General features: G+C 43.8%; 1 protein-coding gene across 1 annotated transcript in view; it reads left to right on the top strand.

Moving 5' to 3' along the window:
- KLF12 (KLF transcription factor 12) overlaps nucleotides 1–22,714 on the top strand; it is a 312,002-nt gene that overhangs the window by 175,767 nt on the left and 113,521 nt on the right. Inside the window, exon 5 of the mRNA XM_054973520.1 lies at nucleotides 7,036–7,573. Coding sequence (XP_054829495.1) covers nucleotides 7,036–7,573 — 538 coding nt within the window. The remainder of the gene's footprint in view (nucleotides 1–7,035; nucleotides 7,574–22,714) is intronic.

Here is a 22,714-nt window from a genome sequence, read left to right as displayed (position 1 = left end):
GTACTGTGAAAGTAAGAATCTACCACAGAAACATTCCTGGGCAAAGGGCAGTCAAATTTCATAGGTTGTTAAGTTAATAAGATGGATTTATTGAATAAAATTGAAAAATATTGATATTCTACTTTCCATGGATACAAAAGATAGTCCCAATGGTATGCCACTCAGAGGACTAAGAATGGAGTAAATAACATCTTGCTCCAGCTACTATAATGGGGTACTTAAAGCCCACCAAATTAATTTGTAGAAGACAGCAAGACCTGAAACTAATTCACACTTTCAGAAGCTTTTCACTGCACTAAACTCTGTTCTTGCCCAGAAGTTGTGGCTGTGCTTGAGGATGGCTTGAGAGTAATTAGAGTGTTATTTGTCCTGCCTTTCTTTGGCCTGGTTGCCATAGCAATGCACTCCGCACCCCCCCTCCAAGTGAATATTTCTATGCCCTTCAAAAACCCCTGAATGTATTGCTGTAAAGAGAGTGAGAGAAGGACGTGAAAATCTTTAGGAAAATTGGCTCTCCCTGGCCAGAATTTGTCAACAATAGCATTGCATTTGTTAGCTTTTTCTGGGAAAAGCCTTCTGATGTCATCAACCCTGTTATATACTTGGGCACAGTTAAATGCAAGGATCAAAGAGTCTGATCTCACATCTGTGTGATTGCTTCTTACTTGGACCCATGTCCATTCTGGGAATTCCTTGCATAAGAGAGAACCATCTTATCCATCACTGAATGCTTGCATGTGCCGCCCTACTCCCACAAGGCCAATAAAGCCCCCTAGGCTGTTTCTGGTCAGGAAAACAGTACAGGGGGGTATTAAGACCCTCCTCTCCATGCGCTGCAGTCCTGATACAAATCAAGTCCCTGCGGTGCATCAGAATTGAGTTCCCACAAGGAAGTCCCTGCTGATGTCCTGCTGCCATTCCCCATGGTGATCATATATCACATGTTGTTTGAAACTAAGAGCAAAGCTACAAGTGACTTTCTTTACGTGGAGAACACTAGATTTTTCTCGCAAGGTTACCTGGGAAAGTTACCTGGGAAGAATCTGCAGCAGATCCTTCCACTGTCGCTGCGGCTGAAACTTCACCGACGCGGCTGCTTTCTCCAGAGCAGCTCCCCGGGAGCAGGCAGCCTGCAGGAAGCCCTGGGAGAAAGTAGCAGCTGCCCGCCCCCAAATGAAGTCCTCTTGTGGCTCTTCAAGCAGCGATTCTAACAGAGAAGGGAAGGACCACTCGGACTTCACTTCCCAGGTAACCTTGCGAGAAAAATCTAGTGTTCTCCACGTGAAGAAAGTCACTTGTAGTCACACTCTAAGCGACTCCTTTAATCATTGTACATCTAAAGCTTATCATTGGCTGCAGGTTTTTATTCCTCAAATTTCTCATCATTTCCTTTCAACGTCTTCTGATTGTTGTGTTTTTCTGTGTAGTACATAGGTAGAGAAGCTGTTGCTCTTCCACAGCGCTTTTCGTTTTCAAGCAACATATATTCAGATAGCATAGAAGACAGCATTCTTGTTGGACAGCGTTCATGGGTTTGGCAGAACGCTGTCATGGGGTATGCATATGCTTATCTACTGGATCTATCCTGACAGGTCCCTGAAAAAGTGTGGTAGGCACCCTAATTCCTGGGAGTTATGAATCACCGTTTGAAGTCCATCATTTCTTTGGTGAGGTTAATCTAGGAAGGAGTCTATAAATAATACAGTCTAGCCCCACTCATAACCTTTCAAGCAAGAGCATTATTGAACTTAACGTGAACTTAAAGATCCTCTTTCAAGAAGAACCGGCAACAGCGTGGTTGTCACATTGATGTACAAGCTGTACAGCAAGGCCTGCATTCATTCCGTAAGATGTTATTCCGTGTCTTTAAAAGGCTATAGAGAGAGCTCATATGTGGTAGATAACCGGTTTTGTCTCACCATGACAAATGTGTCCCTCTGTGACCGTCATTCATTTCTTCAGGAATGAACCGAAGATGTGGTTTCAAATGTCATGCTTTGACTGTTTTGTCAATACTTTCCCAATCAACAGGGTTATATATGAATGAATACAGTGGTAGGTCTAGCAGGCTTGTTGAAGATGCGACTGAATGTGAAATGAATTGTTAATGTGCCAAAGGATTGGATAATTCTTAGGACTGTCAATTAGAGCATTTTAGTTGTGTAAACATCTGCCTTTTAATTAACTGATTAATTATATTTAAATAAATTTGAATGCTGCCTTAATAAAGCTACATTTTTGAGATACTGAGAGAAGTTTGATAAATTGATAAGAGGTCAAACTTCTGCTCATTATTAGAATGAAAAGATATCGAATTTACTCCTTTTTTCAGTAATACAGCTGAATAACAGCTTCAAAAAGAATGAACTTGTTCAAATTAAAACTTGCCTTCACTGATTAGAACCGGCACCCATCTGTTAATCAACTAAAACTTCAGTTGATTAATCTATCAATTAACCCAATTAATGATGTAGTCCTGATTCTCATTTAAGTTAACATTTTCACCCCACCAAGGAGGTGGTGATGGCATTCGTGGTTCTTTCTCCTCCTCCATTTTATTCTCGTAATAGCCCTGTGACATAAGTTAGGCTGAGAGATAATGGCTGCCTCAAGGTGGATACCCAAGGACTGGTAAGCGTGCATTTAAACCTGGATCTCTCTGTTCCTAGTTCAACACATTGCTTGTGAAGCCCAAGGAAAACAAACTCATTTTGCATTTGTCTGTCATCATACTAAGGCTTTAAATGCACAATGTTGATCATGTAATAACTGAAGTACTCTGTGAAATTTTCCTATATAATTGAAAAGTTTTCTATAGTTCTTGTTTTGGGATCAAAAAGCACCTCCCATTCAGTACTGCTTGGTGCTCTTTTTCTAACTTGACTGCTTTTTCTTCCCTGCTTTACTTTGCTTTATCTGCCCTCACTACTCTCCATTTCATTTGCCTTCGCTGCCCTTTAACTTGCTATGGTAACCCATTTGGTTTTTGCCAATGATACCATGATGCTGCATGCAAATTCCATTATCAATGAAATGATTGAGGAAATATGACTGCCACAATTGCAGCATTAACAGTTTTCTTTCTTTCTATGAATAGAAAAAGAACCTGGGCAGAAAACATCCCCAGAATACCCTTAATTTTGTGTTCTGTACAGAGTTTTCAAATGATGTAAAGGTGCGGGATTTTGGGGAGAACATTCAGTTTTCCATGGGTATTCTTGTTGAAGACTCAAGTTCATATTACAAGGGAGTGAATGTTCATCCATGACATTAACTGGATGACTTTGGGGGAAGTCTCTGCCTCTTAACCTAACCTACATCCTATAGAAGCAGTATAGCTCACTTCGCTATTTACGTTCTCTCTCCATGAGGAGGCAGAACTCACAACAACCCCAGAAAACTCATAACAAATGGAGATTTCTCCCCCCAAGCTAGCAAGTGAATCGGCCCGTAGACAGATATAACATCATCTTGAAGAGAGGCTGCGTTGCTTGGCTTTTTTCTTTGAAAATAATCATATTATATCTCAGTGGGTCATAAAGAGCTTGATTTATTGAAGCCAATTCACGAGACACTAAATCATTGCTGCGAAACAGCTGCATTTCACAGCTTTCTGCTTTATCCCATTAAAATTTCAACTCTATAATATGCAATTATGTGTATACTCAAAGTAAAGATATTATTTTCTGTGCGGGGAAAAAAAAGGAAGTATAAATTTCTCCCCTTTAATTTGTAATATATTCAGGCTTGACAGTACTAATTTGCACTGCAAAGTAATTTACGCGTAAGGAGCATATGTCAACACGCAGAGTAGATGAAGCTTTGTCTTTGGGGAATCAGACTTAAATCTGTCTTGTTACAGATATATTTGATATGCTCGTCTTAATTTTTGACCCAATAATGATAATTTATGAAATGGAGGCTTTTCTTCTTTTCTGGAGTCTTTGCTATACTCAGAAAGGGGCAGGAGCGGCAGCAAACCATGTCTTGTGAAATGTATCTATTCTTAAGAAAGCAGAGCTGTACCACTATAATGCAGTCAGACATTAGTACTAGAGATGGACATGACCTGGGAAAATGGCAGTTTGTTGCAGTTTGCGGTTTGTTGCATTTCACAAACCACAAACCGGCATGCAATTGCCTGGTTCACGGACCGGTTCGTTTGGTTAGTGAATACATAACTTCTGGGGCAGCAGAAGGTCTGCAGACAGCCCATCACCCCGTTGCCTAGGAAACTGATTGATTGACACCAGGCCGTCTGCAATGACAAACTGAAGAAAGAACCAAATAAAACGGTCTAAATATCATCACAGTTCATCGTGGTTCGTCAGAAATACCCTCTGATGAACTGCTGGTTTGCAAACCAAAAACTGGCCCAGTTTATGACGAACTTTGGTTTGTATTTTGGTTCGTTCCAACCTCTAGTTAGTACCCCTTACCCTAAGTCAAGCTGGTCCATATTCTTTATCATCCATGCCATAGTTAATTTGGAATAATGGCGCTGGATTACCGGCCAGGTAAGTGGGGGGGGGTGGAGGGTGAAAGCGGGGAATCCCCTGCCCCCATCAGGGGAATGAGATTCCTATCTTTCTGCAACCTAGCCAATCATCCCGTGGGAACTGTGAGTGTCCCTCTAAATCCTCAGCAGTATCCACAGCTTCCTAGGCAGATGAGTGAATACGGAAACGTATATTAGTTACAACTTAACTGGAACAGTACAAAGAATGATTTACCCACCTCTTAGTGGTAATTTTGAAAAATCCAACCTGGTGGATTTAATTGTCTCTATGCCTAGTGAATGTTCAAATTAAGTCTACCACAAACCTTTGAGCTGTGCCGCACCTAGGGTTGCTGGCTCCAGGTTGGGAAATTCCTGGAGATTTGGGGGGATGGATCCTGGAGAGTGCGGGGTTGGGAAAGGGAGTGTCCTCAGCAGGGTATAATGCCATAGAGATCCCCTCTAAAGCACACATTTTCTCCAGGTGAAATGATCTCTGTCAACAAGTGATCAGTAGAAGCGGGTGCAAACCAAAATACAAACTTCAATTCGTCACGAACTGGGCCAGTTCGTGGTTCATGAACTGGCAGTTCGTCAGAGTTCATTTCTCACGAATTGTGATGAATTTTAGCCTGGTTCATTTGGTTCATATTTTGGTTCATCACTGCAGACCACCTGGCACTGATCAATCAGTTTCCTAGGCAATGGGGGATGGGCTCTCTGTATACCTTCTGAGGACCTGGAAATGACATTTTCATGAACCAAATGAACTGGTTCATGAGCCAGGCAAGTTTGTGAAAGTTCATGAAACATGACGAACCATGAACCGCACCATTTGGAATTTTCCCAGTTTGTGCCCACCTCTAGCGATCAGTTGTAATTCTTTGACATCTCCAGCTACCACTTGGAGTCTGGCAACCCTAGCCATGCCTGTAGGACACAAGATGTTATGTCAGACAATACTGCAGTCTGTAGAGAGCAGTTGGGCACTCTCTACAGCTATATTGTCGAAGGCTTTCACAGCAGGAGAACGTTGGTTGTTGTAGGTTTTCTGGGCTGTATGGCCGTGGTCTTGGCATTGTAGTTCCTGACGTTTCGCCAGCAGCTGTGACCGGCATCTTCAGAGGTGTAGCACCAAAAGACAGAGATCTCTCTGTGTCAATGTGATCACTGTCATGCTGGTGAAACGTCAGGCACTACAATGCCATGACCACGGCCATACAGCCCTGAAAATCTACAACAACCAGCTCTCTATATCTGTTAGTGAATACTGGATCCAGGTTGTTCCCTTTGTCACATGGTACATAATGCACAGAAGGAGATCCCAGTTCTTACCACTAAAGCCATAATACATTGTGGGATGTTTATTGTGTTTCATCCAGGATGCTTGGGATTTATGTGCCAAGAGGAAAGATGGGGTGTATTTTAATAAATAAATACTAATAAACGCAGCCCTGGACACCATAAATCTGGCCACATTCATTCAGTGCAGAGCAATGAGGCTGCAGGTACAGAATATTTCCCATTATTAAAGCAAAAGTGCCAACTTCCTTTTAGGTCATATTTGGAAATTCATGTAAGCTTGGACAGGGGACAGATTCTAAGCCAATAGAGCTTAAACAGATTATCAACTACAGGCTTAGTAGGTTCTCCTGAAAATATGGTCCCAAATTCAGTCCAGAATGCCTCACAAGTTACCTGTAGTGGATGCTAACCAGCTGTAACGTTGAAAACAACGTCTGACCTCCCACTAGATGCAAGGAATTTAGCTTGGAACATGATATATGCAGAAAGGTAGGAATGATTTAAATTAATAGTTATGTGACACAAGGGAGACTTTGGGAGCAGATGAGGTGACCCATTACGGCCCTGGATGTAAATTGGCAGTGCAACCACAAAGCTGTAGCAAGATGATACATGGAAGGGCCTGGCTATTTTTATGCCCCTGGCTTCTTTTATTATAAACCATTCTTATGCTGCTGTTTTTATGTATTATTTTTTACTTTGTGAACCTCATCGAACAGGTCTCAGTACATTTTCTATATAAAAATATATATTTACATCGACATGTGTATGTAAATATATTTACATTTTCTATGTAAGTCAATAAAGAATAGCACTTTTTATTACTGATCTTTTGGGGGTTTATCAATCCAGACGCTTCTTTCATGCAAAATATTCACATAATCATGTTCACATTCATGTGTTCCTCAAGAAAAGTTTGGATAATTAAACATTCCCAGCAATATTTTGATAAAGAAATTGTACAGTGATAAAGAAAAAGCAAAGTGGAACAATTAAAGAATGACAGCAGAAGAGCTAGTTCACAAAGTCATGAAATATTGCGAGGCAAGCACGGCCCGATTGGTCCAAAAGTTGTGGTGGTGGTTTTTGGCTTGAGGCAGCTGTCCTCTGCTTGCAGGCCTGTTTTTTCCTAAGGGGAGCACTTGAAGTAAATATACATCCTGTTACGAACCTCATGTTTAGCACCAGCTACTGGACGGTAATGATCTGTTTTCCTTCTCTTCCCTCAACAGTCTCCAAGCTCCCACAGTTACCCAGATATGGAAGCTGTACCCCTGTTGCTGAACAGCATGAAGGCAGATCCGGAAGAGGATTCCTTGTCCACAGACCATTTCCAAACACAAACTGAGCCAGTGGACTTGTCGATAAACAAAGCTCGGTCGTCTCCTATTGCTGCTTCGTCTTCACCAGTGTCCATCACTGCGTCAGCGTCGTCCCCTTCCTCTACTTCAACGTCTTCTAGTCGACCAGCATCGTCGCCAACAGTAATAACGTCAGTATCTTCAGCAGCCTCCGCCCCATCAGTATTAACTCCAGGCCCACTTGTGGCATCCGCATCGGGCGTTGGAGGGCAGCAGTTTTTGCACATAATCCATCCAGTTCCACCGTCTAGCCCCATGAACCTTCAGACCAACAAAATGAGTCACGTACACCGCATTCCAGTGGTGGTCCAGTCAGTACCTGTAGTCTACACAGCTGTGAGATCACCAGGGAATGTGAATAACACTATAGTAGTACCGTTATTGGAGGATGGGAGAAGTCATGTCAAAGGTAAGAGATCATCATTTAAAAATGTATTTGCATGAAGGAGGAAAAAGCACACTGGCTGATCCTAGTAGTGTTACAAACCTTCCACTGATTTTTAAGAAAGCCAAGATGGCTGCCTACCCAGGGGTCATTTCGTAGAAAAAAAGCTGGAGGAACTCATTAGCATATCTCATTAGCATATGCCATGCCCCTTGACATCACCAGAAATGTGTGATTGGCCTAACTGATTTGCATATGCCACACCCCCTGGCATCACCTATCCTGGCTGTTTTGGACCCAGTCTTGGCCATTCAGGGCTGAAATTGGGCTCAAAATGGCAAAAAGGGGCCCTAAATGACTGAAAGTGGCCATTTTGGGCCCTTGTGGGCCTGGTTTGGGGCCAAAATGGCCCAGATTGGGTCAGTGCTGGGCAAGGGAGAGTTCCCCCACCCAGCACTGATCCAATCCAGGCTGTTTCAGCCCCAATCCAGGCCGAAACAGGCCCAAAATGGCTGAAAGTCAGGTGGGCGGGTCCACCTGACGTGACCTCTTTGAAGAATTGCCAAAACTGCATTCCTGCGTGTTCCCCCTCAAAATGATCCCTGTGTCTGCCAATCATGTTTTGACTAGTTATGTAGAGAAATGCAGCAAAACTTTTTGGCTACTTATTAAAAGAAAGAGCTAGCAAGAAGACAGGCAACTGAGGACCTAGGTATACGTTACATGGCTTATTGGTCCATATTGTGTCCTTTTTTAGCCCCTGGGTTATCCTTACTTCAAACTGCTTTATCGATGCTGAGTATGATTATTCTCACTATTATTTCTTCATATAGTCAACAAGAGAGCACCATTAAGAAAGCTAAAAAATGAGATTCCATTATAGGGAATGTCTTCTCATAAGGAAGATAACCTTCGTGATAGACTCTCATTGAGTCATCTCTTGATTCTTCAAGGCATAACATGATATTGATTTCACATTTGGAGATCCCATTCCACATGGCACCATGGATGATTGTAGTGACTTTTGCCATTGATGACTCCTCGAGATGCTGCAGGTGGCTAGTAGGAAACGTTTTCTATAGTGTTCAGTCTGACACTGTCGTAGGGCTGGGGGAAGCTGCCTACGCTCTTGACTTAGTTAACTTATGGCACCACAAATGAAATAAAAGGGTAAGTTTTACAGTGGCCTTCTTAGCTTCGTGGAATATTTTGACAACATTTGGTCACTATCGAGTAACAGGCAGTCAGTTGACAATGTTTGAATGATTCCGCACATGTTGGATAATGCACTTCCAATCCTCTTTATAGATCATTTGGAATGGATTTTTTTGTGTGCGGAACAAAAAATCCACCTCAAACGATTGATAAAGTGTATTGAAAGTGGGGATTCGGTTTCGTTTTCTCAGCCATGCCGGACGCTCCTCTCGGCTGGTCCGGGAGGAAACGACCGGGCACCCTGACCGGGCGGCTGATCCGCAAGGATTAACCCCCAGGACTCCCAGGGAGGGAGCCAGGGTCCGGGACGCGGCGGGAAGAACTCCCCGAAATCAATGCGGGGGGGGGGGAATTGCCCGTTTGTCCCTATGGAGGCCGGCAGATGTGCGCGGCGCCTCGAGTGCCGCCGGGCAACGAGAAACGGCAAGTAAAAGAAACAGGCGGAAGCCTGTAAACAAGCGAATCCCTTCTGTTTTACAAGCGTTTGTGAAGGAGAGGTTGATCTGAAGAAGACTCGCTCTTCCCCTTCGTTGAGTTCCAGAATTTTGTTGGCGCCCCCCCCCCCAAATGGCAGCAAGGAAGCAAAGTCCCGCTCTCAGTAAGTCAATCTCGGCTACTTTGAAGGGGGAGTCGCTCGAAGAGTTGGTGCGCAGGGCGGTGGTGGAAGCCATAAAACCCTTTGTTGACAAGCTGAACGAAACTGATCAAAGGGTGGGCTTAATTGAAAGCGAGGTGAAAACCATTAAGGCAGCAGCGGGGGGGGGCAGAAAAGTCTGCTCTGGAAAGTGCGTCACTTGTGAAGGCTACAAAAAAGGAGCTGAAGTTGGTGGAGAACCAGCTGATCGGGCTACAGGTGGAACGAACGCAGACAATTTTGCGTCTCCAAAACGTGAAAGAGGAGGAAAATGAGGATCTGTGGGATTTGGTCTCGGAACTACTGGCGACACCCGCGAGGACGACTAAAGAAGAGGTTAAAAGCGCCATTTTGGAGGTCCGTCGGGCTTCTTCAAAATATGCAACAAAGCGACAGTTGCCTCGTGAGATCATTATTGACTTTTCATCTAAAAAGATTCGGGACACCATCCTATATAACTCATACAATGCGGATTTGGACTTTATGGGTTTGAAAGTCAAGATCTTGAAGGACGTTCCATTTCTAGTCCGGAAACGGCGTTTTAAATATAAAAAGTTTGCAGCTCTTCTGAGGGACCATGGAATAAAGTACAAATGGTTATTCCCGGAAGGAATATGGTTCAGATATAAAGATCAGGCCTATAAGATATTATCAGAAGATCAACTAAAGGATTTTGAGAATAAAAACCCAGAACTCTGCTGCACCGAGAACGAAGAAAAGGAGGAGCCGGAGGGGGGGGAAGAGGAGGAGGAGAGCACCGCAACAGCGGTTGCACAGAGAGAATTGCGTCCGGGACCTAGAAGGGGGAGGAAAGTTTAATCAGAATTTGAAATGTTTATTCTCTGTATGATTAACCACTCCATCATTATTCTATGGAGCTATTTTTGTATTATGACAGTATGAAGGGAAACATTGAAGTGTAGTGTTTAGTGTTTGTAGTTCATTCCCCCCCCCTTTTCTTTTTCCACCCTCATTTGTCCCTTCCCTCTCCCCTTTCCTTGTGATAGTCTGGTGTAGTGTTTTGTAGTTATGAAAATAAAAAAATTTATAATAAAAAAATAATAATAAAAAAAAAGAAAAGAAAGTGCATTATCCAACGTGTGCGGAATCAGCCTTTGACTGGTAAATGGACTTACATGCCCACCCTATTTACCAGTCTTCCTCATAACATCCCCAATGCGCCTGGCCTTTCCGTTGAAGGTGGAACTAGATGTGAAGCTGATCGTGGTCATTGTTGAAAATGCCAGTTCCTAGGTCTGATTTCCCATCCTTCATTTTCATAGTATTTACGTTAGGAAATGTGTTATGTGACATCATTACTTGGAGTGTTGTGTGCCCCACACTCCTGCATCTGCCAATAACGTGGCACAGAGGCACTTGTGCACAATGTGATGTCATGTCATTTGTGGCGGTGAGGCCCAATTTACACGTGCAAGAAAAGGCAGTGGTAGAATGGACTGTACCACTTCAGGCTACAGATGTTGTGGAATGTTCCACTGTGGTTTTTTTAAAAAAATCCCAACAAATAGAAAATAAGCACAGCAAGTAGAGAAGGTAAACTTTATCCTTGTTGTGGTTGCTTTCTCTTTGCATGTAAGGGGTTTTTTTAAATGTGAAGGACTGTTTAAAAATGGAATCTACCACCTACCATGCTGCAATTCATTCTACCACTCCAGTATTCTATCACCTCATTTTTCCTGTTTGTTTATTCCAGTCTTATGTATTATGGGAAGAAGAGGAGAAAGGAGACAGTAGCTGGTTGTTTTCAGTGTCAGTCCTATGGGTAGTAACATTTAAACAAGAAAATCCTAAAGGATTTTGCCTGCTGTTGCTTTCCCATTTCTTTCTATCATACCAGTGACATATACACTGTTGCCTTTGACTGTAGCAAGCTGCAGTTATGTATATGAATGGATTCCTTCATAAATCTTCAGGATTTATTTCTCTTCTCCTGCCTCGAACTTGTGTGTGAAGGGAGCCATGTGTTTTGCATGCGGGCTCGGGCTGAATAATATTGGCTTTAAACTGCACCTGTAGATCATTCGTAGCAGTCAACAAACAAAAATTTGTACCTTTAGAGTAGTAATTCCCGAACCTTGTGTCAGGCCACAGTCGGGTGCCATGAGAGCTGCAGAGGTACTGAGAGAAAGAAATGAATAAAATGCTCAAAGAACCCATCCACAAAGGAGGTTTCCTACTGGGTGTCTGTATGATTCATTAATGTGCACTTTATCTTCTTCCCATCAGCCTATACTGGAGGTGGGTAATTCTAGTGCGTTACAGGATCACTAAAGGCAGAAATACTTGTCCTAAAAGGAGGCATGAATTAGTACTCATTGCCTTAAGGCCTAACTGTATATTATGCTTTCCCCAAATGAGGTCTGGCAATTCTACACATGTCCCAGTGGGCCAATTTGGCCTGTTTGGGGCCCAAATTGGCCTGCAGTGAAGTGCGGGAGAGCTCTCAGGGCAGCGTGATGATGTTTAGTTATTGATGTCTTGTTTCTCTCTAATGCACGTACAAGAAACAAAAAAATGGTGCAAGAAACAAAAAAACGGTGAGTGTCAGGTCCCTCCTCCCAGCGGGCCACCAGGCCAACCTAACCTGCACCCTATGTCTGTGCTGCATTTGATTTCAAAAGAGCAGGTTTTGAGGAGGTTTTAAAAAGTTTAAAGCTAACTAGAGGGATGAAGGAAGCAAAAGGAGCCTCCACCACTGAAGACAGAGGGCCAGTGGGTAATCCAGAGAAGAAGTATAAAATTGGCCTGTGTGGTTCTTCACATGCATCTTGCAATTCAGGAGGCATCACGCCACAAAGAAGGAGCTCCCAGACATCCCAGACGGGGGTCCTTGTCCGATGAAATGCAGCCAACTGTCTTAGCTATCCCTGTTGTAGGGATGTCTTCTAAAATAAATGTGTGAATTGTCTGTTTTATTTGGACTTGATTTTCTTCGGAGTAAAATTTCCTCTTTTTTCTTGTTAATGCTGCCTGTATATGTTTGCTTTATACTGGGAGATTTGTTTAGGCAGAATATACGTCACAAAGTTTCTTCCACCATTCTAGAGCGTGGCTCTGTATGGGAAATATCCTAATTGCTGTGTGCCCTTTCCTTTGCATAACAGATTGAAAAAGTCAAAAAGGTAGCCCATTTACTCACAGAGGGGGAAAAAAAACCAGGCAGTCTGTAAAGTAAGGTGAAAGTTGCATTACAGTACAGTCTTGAATATCCAGAGAAAAGAGGCATTGCTATCCTCTTCGAGTTTCATACTCTAAATTAAGTATGTAAGTAAATAAATAAAGAGCTGGAATATTGGCAGACCAAAACATGCATTGTTGACAGGCAGTATAGAAAATGGTAACTCCTTTTGATATTCAGAATAAATAAGATGATTGGGGAAGGCAATGGCAAACCACCCCGTAACAGAAGTTTGACAAGAAAACGTCGTGATACGACGTCCCCCCATCGGTCAGTAATGACTTGATGCTTGCATGAGGGACTACCTTTACCTTTACCTATTGGTTATTTAGTAGCAATGCTGGCTATTCTGGTACCTGTTGGCTGAACCGCTCTGATGTTGTGGATAGCTGAGGAATGTTTGCTAGGGGAAGATGTCAGCCGCGGAACGTTCACAATGCTTGAGCTGAAGTTCAGGGCAAGTTTGGCTACAAGAAAACCCACACACAGGCTTAGCATCAGGAAGACCTGTGCGGACAAGGTCACTTTAGAATGTAGGAAGTCTTTTAAGCTAGATTCCTGTGCTCAGAAAAGCTATGTCCCATGTTGCTCAGATCTGTAATTGCTTTTCTTTCCCCTGGCTTTGTTTTATGTCTAACGGTGAATCAGTTTTGTATTAGATACTTGGTGTGATTTAGGTCTTAACAGTGTCAAGGATTCGATTTCCTGTAAATGAGCGTGAGGTCTACAGCGTTCAGTTCAGAATGAAAAAGAGTTAGATTTGTTGCTGTGTATATGGAGGGGGGGGAGATTTTTTCCCATGTAGACAGATAAACATTCATGTGTGTCTGCATTATACGGAGGTTTTCACTTTTTCTACTGAACGTACACTACTGCTGTTAATCTTGCACATCTATGGCAAATTACTTTACTTCTGAAATTACTGTAAATAATGTCTCTGATTAGATACAGTAATTAACAACCTATGGTAGATTAGGACCAAAATGCAAACATGGAATTCAGCCCCCCTCCTCCTCCCCCCTCCAAGCGAACAAGAGTGCGGTTAACTGCTTAAACTGCACAGTCTCATAAAATCTCAATAAAGCCTGAAAACTGTGGCGTGTGTGTAATCTTGCTATAAATTGTAATAAAAATTACCCTGTAGACTCTATATTATGATCATTAAGTTCATGGATGCTGCTGCTGTGTACATAAAGTTTTATGGAATAAATCGACCGGCTTTGCTGCCCCTATCAGAAAGCAAGCTGTTTTTGATTTAAAAGTTGATTGGCGTGAGTAGAGCATTTTTCTAAAGGCCAAAAATGCTCATCATGACCTTTAATGGAAAGGGGAGGTGGGGAAGAGGGGAGCAGGGACCTCTGTACATTTGCTAGGTGGGGAGGGGTCTTTGTTGTGAGCCCGAAGAGAATGTGCGTGTTTTCTTCGAGCGGCATGTTTGTTTGAGTTGCAAAGCAGGGGTTTTGTTTCTCTGTGCAGCTGCTTTGAGGTGTATTAGGGAAACCTCTGCACAGTATCTAATCTCACTGGGCTCAGTTGGCTGTGTTTTGTGTCTCTCTGTATTTGTTTGAAATGCTAAGCAGTACATTTAGTTATTGTTGTCTTGTTTTTTTTTTTTTTGTCTCTAACACTTCCCTGGCTAGTGAATGCTGCCTTCACTGCCCTGGAAATCGCATGCTTTATTTTTCAAAATTACCACTAAGAGGTGGGTAAATCATTCTTTTGTACTGTTCCAGTTAAGTTGTAACTTATATACATTTCCGTATTCACTCGTCTGCCTAGGAAGTTGTGGACACTGCTGAGGATTTAGAGGGACACTCACAGTTCCCACGGGATGATTGGCTAGGCTGCAGAAAGATAGGAATCTCATTCCCCTGATGGGGGCAGGGGATTCCCTGCTTTCACCCTCCACCCCCCACCACTTATCTGGCCAGTGGGGGGAGGAACATGCAGGAACGGGCCTCCCTGGTGTGTTCCTGGGGCAGCTTGATGACATCACTTCCTGGGAGTGACATCATCACATTGCCCTGAGAGCACTTCCAATTTGGTTCCCAAATGGGCCGAATCGGGCCCTTTTGGGGCCCAAATCAGGCTGCTCTGAAGCATGTGGGTGTGCCCCTGCAATTATGCAATGACATCACTTTCTGGAAGTGATGTCATTGTGCAGGCACACAAATGGGACCTCTGTAAAGGTAAGTGCCACGTCCCCCACTCCGTCCAGGAGAGTATGGGGACCTGGTAACCCTACAGAAAGGACTCACAGGTCATACTTGGAAGCAAGTGGGCCCTAGAGTGTCTTCAGCATTCTCTGTCAGTGGCATTATGGGGGTGAGACAGTTGTTCACCATTGCTGAGCTTTTCACTGAGGAACCACTGCACCTCCCATCTGTAAAGTGTGTGTGTAAAGACTCACACCTAGCAACCCCTCATGGGGTTTTCAAGGCAAGAGACAAAAAGAGGCAGTTTACCATTGCCTGCCTCTGCAACTTTGGACTTCCTTGGTGGTCTCCCATCCAAGTACTAACCAGGGCTTGACCCAGGTTGGCTTCCGAGATCTGACAAGATCAAGGTAGCCTGGGCCATCCAGGTCAGGGCCCCATCTGTAATAGCAGTATAACAATGCTGGCGTACCTTACTAACTAAGTGTAAGGATAACTGAGCTAGCGCACCTTGCGTAGGACGGTGGTTTCCAAACTGTTTGCCCAGCATAGCTGCCATATTGGATGCATCCACCACTCTATTCCTGTCGGTGCAGGGGGGGGCCACTTGAGCTGCAAACATCTCATCCCAAGAGGGGGGCTGAAGGAGCACTGAGATTCTCTGCTGTGGCTCACGGATTATCTCTGATAGATTTAAAGGATTCCCATTGCTTCTTAAACAAGTTCATGAGCCTTGACTGATTGGGAGGCAATATTAACTGGGCAATTAGCTCTTTGCATGGAGCATACCTGCTTATTGCTTTGTTGTCTGATCAGTCATGTCTTTTTGAGTGAACTTTTTGTCCGCTTTTTATTCAGAAAAAAAAAAAAAACCTCTGCACTAATTACCAAGCATTGGGGAAGCATAGTGTAGTGGTTTCAGGCTTGAACCCCAGACTAGGATCTGTGATCCCTCCTCTGCCATGGAAGCTGTCTGGGTAACCTTGAGCCAGTCACACACTCTCAGCCTAACCTACCCCACAGAGTTGTTGTGAGGATAAAATGTAGGAGAGGAGAATGACAAGATTCCTTGGGACCCTATTTGGGAGAAATGCAGTAAAAAATAAAACCCAAAACACTGATTTGGAAAAAGCAAAGACTGCTCTGGGTACTTTTCAAAAATCTGGTAGTAGTTAACCATTAACAAATGAGATTCCCAGACATAAAGGAAAGGACAGGCTATCCTAGAGCTTTTAAAAACAAGCATCCACCCTTCCTTTTTTGGTTTTCTCTGGATGATGTGATGCGTTTTGACAACAGTCGCTTCAGAGTAAATTCACGTCATGAGAAATGCAGTCGCACCCTTCTGGAGTGTGGGAGTTAATTCCAAATATGGGATAAAGGCTCGCTTCCGTTTCATAATGGCAAGCCATTTTATGGAAATTAATCATCTTTGGGAGCCAGCTAGGGAAGTCCACAAAGATGTACTAAGCATTAAGCTGCCTCGGATTCATTATAATTCAGGATATCTGGTACAGTAGTAGTCGTAAAAATGTTGACATTCAAGCTTTCCAGGATTTCAAGTTCCAGTGATGTAATCCAGATAATAGCTTTTCTCATAAAATCCTGACTGCTGCTGAATTCTTGAGAATGAATAAAAAAGATTGCAGATACGTGTGGCTTATTTTGCAGAGTGACATTTTAAACACAACGGAATAGGGAGAAGCTTGTTTTGAAAATTCCCTCGCATGCTAAATCACCTCTGTAATCAAAATACATATTTAGTTTTCTTTAACAAGGTGGCAAGTTTTGAGAAGGGACTTCCCACATGAAAAGTGGCATGCGTTGGACTGTACCACTTTATGAGCTGAGGAAGGACATCTGTGGGGCAGGTAGCTCTTTAGAAACTGACTGTGTGGCAGCTCTAATCGCTTTGAGATCTTGGCTGCATTCAGACATTTCAGCAATCTAATTAAACTTAGATGGGGCTTGAACACGGATTGTGGTCATGCATCAGGCACTTTGGCAGATTGGAGCTTGTTCCCCGCTGCAAACTGCGATTCTAAACCTCAGTTAAATCCCAATTTAAATTTAAATCCCCCCAATTGTGGGGGAGAAAACGATTCCAGTTTGCTGAGTTGCCTGCATTCAGATGCCACAATGGATCTTGATCAAACCAGAGACTTTTGAATCGAGCTCTGAGCAAAAGAGAGAGGTGGGAGGAATGAGGGGACATGTGAGAGAAGTTGCGTTCGTGCCCGATCTCAGTTTAGTTACTGTTTGCCTTGATGCCTGAACTCAGCCTTAGTCATCTTTGCAATCCAGTCATACATTTTACCATACACTGATCCTGATGTGTAGGGGTAATGGTTAAGAGAGGCAGGACTCTAATCTGGAGAGCCAGGTTTGATTCCCCACTCCTCTGCTCGAAGCCAGCTGGGTGACCTTGGGTCAGTCACAGCTCTCTCAGAGGTCGCTCAGCCCCACCCACCTCACAGGGTGATTGTTGTAGGGATAATAACAACATATTTTGTAGACCGCTCTGAGTGAGTGTTACGTTGTTGTGAAGGGTGGTATATAAATTGAATGTTGTTGTAAGAATTCTCCTTAGTATTAGGCAAGATGATGCAGATGACCTTACTCTGAGGTCAGGAAGATCACACAAAATAGTTTTGATCAGTCATCCAGGTACAGAGATCATGTGTCTGCAGCAACTGGTATTTGGTTACTGACACCATTGAAAAGATTCGTGTTTGAGGTGATGCGTTGTGGCCTCAGATCCCCCTTGGGGAGAAAGGCAGAGTGTGCATAAAATAAATAAATTGTAGGGCTCTGGCTGTTCTGAATAAACAACCCTGGTCTGACATGACATGAGGCAGCTTCATATGTGCATCTGCCAAATTGACTTTGTTCTGTCCAAACAGAACAAGCAAAACAATAAAAAAACCCTCCATCTAACCCTGACCTGGAGAGCCCAGTAGAGCCCGATCTTGTCGTATCTCAGGGCCAAACTACAAGTGACGCCTGACACTAGTTGGACACTTGTCAGCTTCCCTTAAGTTTTGATGGGAAATGTAGGCAGCTTGGCGGAATGTTGGACAAGTGACAGTTGAAAAGTCCATTGGACAGCAGTCGGAGAGCCAAGCTGCAAGACCAGGATGCCTACATTTCCCATCAAAACTTGAGGGAAGCTGACAAGTGTCCAACCTGTCTAATTCGTCACTTGTAGCTTGGACTTCAGAAACTAATCAGGATTGGCCTTGGTTAGTCATTGGAATGGAGACCTCCAACGAAGACCAGGGTTGCAGAGGTAGGCAGTGGCAAACCACCTCTGTTAGTCTCTTGCCATGAAAAGCCCACCAGGGGTCGCCCTACATCAGCTATGACTTGAGGGCAGGTTTTCATTTTCCCCATCAATTTTACTGCTCCTTTAAAATACTTATCCGGTGAGAACTATAAATGAGAAATAGCAACATTTACAAGGCCAGCTATAGTGTCCATGGTTGAAGACGTAAGTATTAAACCTGCATCTCTTGGAGCCATGGCTACCTATGAACCCCCTGGAGATTGCAGCTATGGCTTGCTGGCTGTTGAATTGCTTGTTTCCTCTCTTGTGCAGAGATGCTCTGTCCTTGGTTGGCCCTTCAATACTGCTGCTATTAATTTAGAGGAAGAGAATAGCTCAAGCAAGTTCACAGTCTTCTTCCTCCATGTTATTCAATATAAGGAGGCTTGGCACTTATTATATGTTCTCATTAAAAGTAAATTGTCTCCTGCTTAATTTGTAACCTCTTCCTGAGGTGTTTAGTTTGGCCTTGCACAAAAACCCCTAGCCCATGAAAAAGAAACCACACAAAAACTAATCCCTCTTACCTGCCTGCCTATATAAGAATCCCAGCCCATTATAAATGGCACCTTGAAATGTGAAGTGGGAAGATGGCTTATATAAAATGAAAACTCTTCTTAGGTTTTTCAACACATTTTCTCCCCCCCCCCCACTGAGAATTTGTGCAAAATTCATTTTAAAGTGTGTAGGAGACAGACAGACAACCCTCCTACACTCTGTATTCATGAAAAGACTACTTCCTGTAAGGAGTTTCAGCAAATCTAGCTGTCGTGTTTGGTGCATCTGTTTTTTCCCTTTGTAGAAATTTCAAAACTGCAGTCTCTGGGCCAAGCTACAAGTGATGAATGACACAGGTTGGACACTTGTCAGCTTCCCTCAAGTTTTGATGGGAAAGGTAAGTGTTCTGGTCTTGCAGCTTGGCTCTCCGTCTGCTGTCCAATGGACTTTTCAACTGTCACTTGTCCAACATTCTGCCAAGCTGCCTACATTTCCTATCAAAACTTGAGGGAAGCTGACAAGTGTCCAACCTGTGTCATTTGTCACTTGTAGTTTGGCCCTCTGCCTTGTCCCATTCCAAAAGTGGGTAAGGAGGAAGATGGGTTTAATCTGTGGCAAGCTCGGCTTCAGCCAGAATTAGGGTTGCCAGCTGCAGGGTGAGAAATCCCTGGATATTTGAGAGTGGAGCTTGGAGAGTCTGGAGTCTGAGGAGGGAAGAGACCTCAGTGGAGTATAATGCCATAACGTTCCAAAGCAGCCATTTTTCTCCAGGGGAACTAATTTCTGTGGCCCAGAGATCATTGTAATTCCAGGAGATCTCCAGCCACCAAAGGGAGGATTGCAACCCCCATCAGAATACAAAATGCTTCTGGTTGGCATTCTGTATTCTGACCACAACCACCCTCACATGCTGAACATTTTGTCACACTACCATCTATAACAATCCTCCCTATATTACCAATTAAACTGAGGTGGTCTAAGGGAAAAAGTGGCAGGACTCTAATCTAGAGAATCGTGTTTGATTCCCCACTCCTCCACCTGAAGCCAGCTGGGTGACCTTGGGTCAGTCACAGCTTCTAAGAGCTCTCTCAGCCCCACCCACCTCACAGAGTGATTGTTGTGGAGATAATAGTAACATACTTTGTAAACCGCTCTGACTGGGTGTTAAGTTATCCTGAAGGGTGGCATATAAATTCAATGTTGTTGTTGTTGTAGTAAAAACCTTTGGTGGCTGTAAAACCCTTTTGAGGGGGTTGGGGAGGTAGCAATATAAAAATCACAAAAAGAAAAGGCACAGTGTTCTCGAAGTAAAAACTTGGATAAGGCAGAGAACAACTAAGCTCTGTGTGAGTGGAATTAAAAAGTGTGTTGGCTGTGACGAGCCTTCCTGAGATACAAGTTTAATGTAAGGAGGAACTGAAATTTAAGGTCCAAAACAAAATGTTTAAAAGGTTCAAAACTAAGCAAATCTTTATAGGGTGGTTAAAAAATAAGCAAAAAGTTACATTCCATGTCAAACCCCGCCCCCTTTTCCTACTTTGTTGTTCCCAGGTGTCTAATGAATAAAATTCTGGGTGGTTCAGTGGGCTGTATTAGGAGGAGGAAGCAGGAAAGTCCCATCATACATGGTCCATGGATGGTTGGAAACATACCATTAGGAGCATTTAGGGTTACCAGTTCCCTAGTGGGGGTAGGGGATCCCCTGCACCCAGCCTCCAGCCTCCACCACCTCTCGTCTGCTGGTTGAGGGGGAAAGGCATACAGAATGGCCCCAGGAGCCCTGAAGCAACTTCCCATGCTCTCTGGAGGACTTCCTTGTCATGCCAGGAATGATGTCATTCCTGGCATGACAAGGAAATGAAGGCTCTCGCATAGGGCTGATTTGAGTGAGTCCTCCCATTGCACTCGCACAACCTACCCCCTGATCCCCAGTTTGGGCTCTGGGGTCCTAGAAACCCTACAAGCATTAGATGTAATGGAGCAGGACAGTGCAATTAGAAATACAGGAGCGGTTTCCAGCAATAGACACGCGTTTATTGGCACGTCTAGTTTGGGCCAGTTGAGTAACAAAAGCTATTTTCTTTGTCTGCTTTCGAATTGCTGTTAGCCTCCATCTTTGCAGTAAACCTGTGGGACTTGTATTTGATCTGTATTTTAGATGGTGTCTTTAGGTGGAGATATTTCCTATAGGTTTAGACGGGAATTGGATGGTTGAGTTTTCATCTGCGGAGTGATAAGGAGTAGGGGCAAGGGAGTCAGGTGATAGTAATTGGAAACTAACTGGGACAATAACAGTGATTTAGTATATAACCTTTTCCACCTAAAAAACATTTCATTCAGCTATATCTTATCTTGGTCTTTGTTGGTCTCACCCTTATTTAGAAAATCTTTGTCCACTAAATCCAGGGAAAGGGGAGCACGGAGAACGCTGCAGTCCTCGGCAGATTTACCTCCTTCTGTCCATTGAAGCCAATGTGCTTAGCTCTGCTCAGGATGCTCCGTTAAGAGCCTCTTCTCAAGCCAGGCATCAAAATCAGCTGAAGAACTCCAGTAGACAAGTGTGCAAGCTACTTGAATCCAATTGTGTTTTCAGTTCGTTAAATTTCTGCTAGCTAAATTTCCTTATTAGTAGTTGAATTAGAAACTGCAATGCTGCTGTGTCATTCATACGGGCACGCCATTCATATTTGACACAGTCCAAAGGTAGACAAAAACAAGAAGGAAAAGCACCGGCCAAGAAAATATAAAATATAAAATAAACATTATTATTTATTGCACAGTGCATCAACGATTAAAAACCATGGATCAAAGTTAAAAATCTAGAGACCTAGTAACATCAGTTACGCAAAGTCACAAATTTGTTGGCACATATGTAAGAGCCAAGTCACAAAATTGATTGCACGTATACAGAGACCAAATACGTTTCGGGCCCTCTGGGCCTTCCTCAGTGGTCTATTTTGTTATTACACACATATATACAAATTATGGCTCATAAATATAAAATGTTGCTGGTTCAGGCGAGGTAGTTAATGTAACTCTGCTCATTGCTTCCAAAAATCTTCAGGACATGTTGGTTAGGAACAGAATCAGTGTACCCAGTTCAGCTTAACAACACAATTGATGGCAGAGGCATTCCTCATGGGAATTTCCCCTGTGGTAACTGTTCAGCCGGTGTTTTTTCAGTGAGAAGAGAAATGTTTCAGAATGTAGGGCAAGACCTATGCTTCCCAGTTGCCCGATGATGGCAAGCCTCCCCAAAGATTGCCTGCCATCAGCAGGCAACTTGGGAAAGCACGCACTGGGCATGCTCCCAGTGGGGAGCGATGACATCACTTCCTGAAGTGACATAGTCGCACTGGCTGTGGGCATGCTCCCGTGTTTCGCTGGGGCCGATTTTTGCTCCAACAGGCTGAATTTGTCTTGCTCAAAACGCAGGAGCATGCCCATAACCAGCATGGTGACATCTGGAAATGACGGTATCATGCAAGTGCAGGAAGTGCATGTGTGCTTTGCGTGTGCAAAACATCATACATGAAGCATGAGGTAAGTGCCAGATCCTCACCTGCTGGGACCTGGCAACCCTAGCAGGAGCTGCACAAACCAAATGCAAGCCCTAGGGATCCCAGGTTCCTGCCAATGGCAGGGAAGCTCCTGGCGGTTTGCCTCCTTGCCCACTGGTCATCAGCAAATGGGTTCTAAGCCACCTTTCGATCATCTGCCACCAGCAGGCACCCTGGTCACAAGCACAGCATGCATGGTCCCAGCAGACATGTTGACATCACTTCCAGAAGTGATAATGATTCTTTCATGCATGCTCCCAGTGTTGACGTGATGACGTCACTTCACTTGCACAAAGTGTGGGAGCATCCTGCAGCTGGTGCAATGATGTCACTTCCAGAAGTGATGTCATCGCATCTGTGCTGGGAGCACGCATGAAAGAATCATCATCCCAGTGAGTACCAGGTTCCCCCCACACACACTAGGGTTGCCAGATCCCTTGAGTTCTCCAGTGGAGGATTGAGAGCCTGGCACTTACCCTCCGAAGTCCTTGGTGCATCTATGTGTGCGTGCTGCCGGCATGCTTGATGACATCACTTCCAGGAAGTGATGTCATCATGTGGGTCAAAGGGCGGCCCGG

This window comes from Eublepharis macularius, chromosome 3 (assembly GCF_028583425.1).
Source record: "Eublepharis macularius isolate TG4126 chromosome 3, MPM_Emac_v1.0, whole genome shotgun sequence".
NCBI classification, from domain to species: domain Eukaryota; kingdom Metazoa; phylum Chordata; class Lepidosauria; order Squamata; family Eublepharidae; genus Eublepharis; species Eublepharis macularius.
Note: the sequence above shows the minus strand (reverse complement) of the source record. Positions and strands in the feature narration are given on the sequence as shown.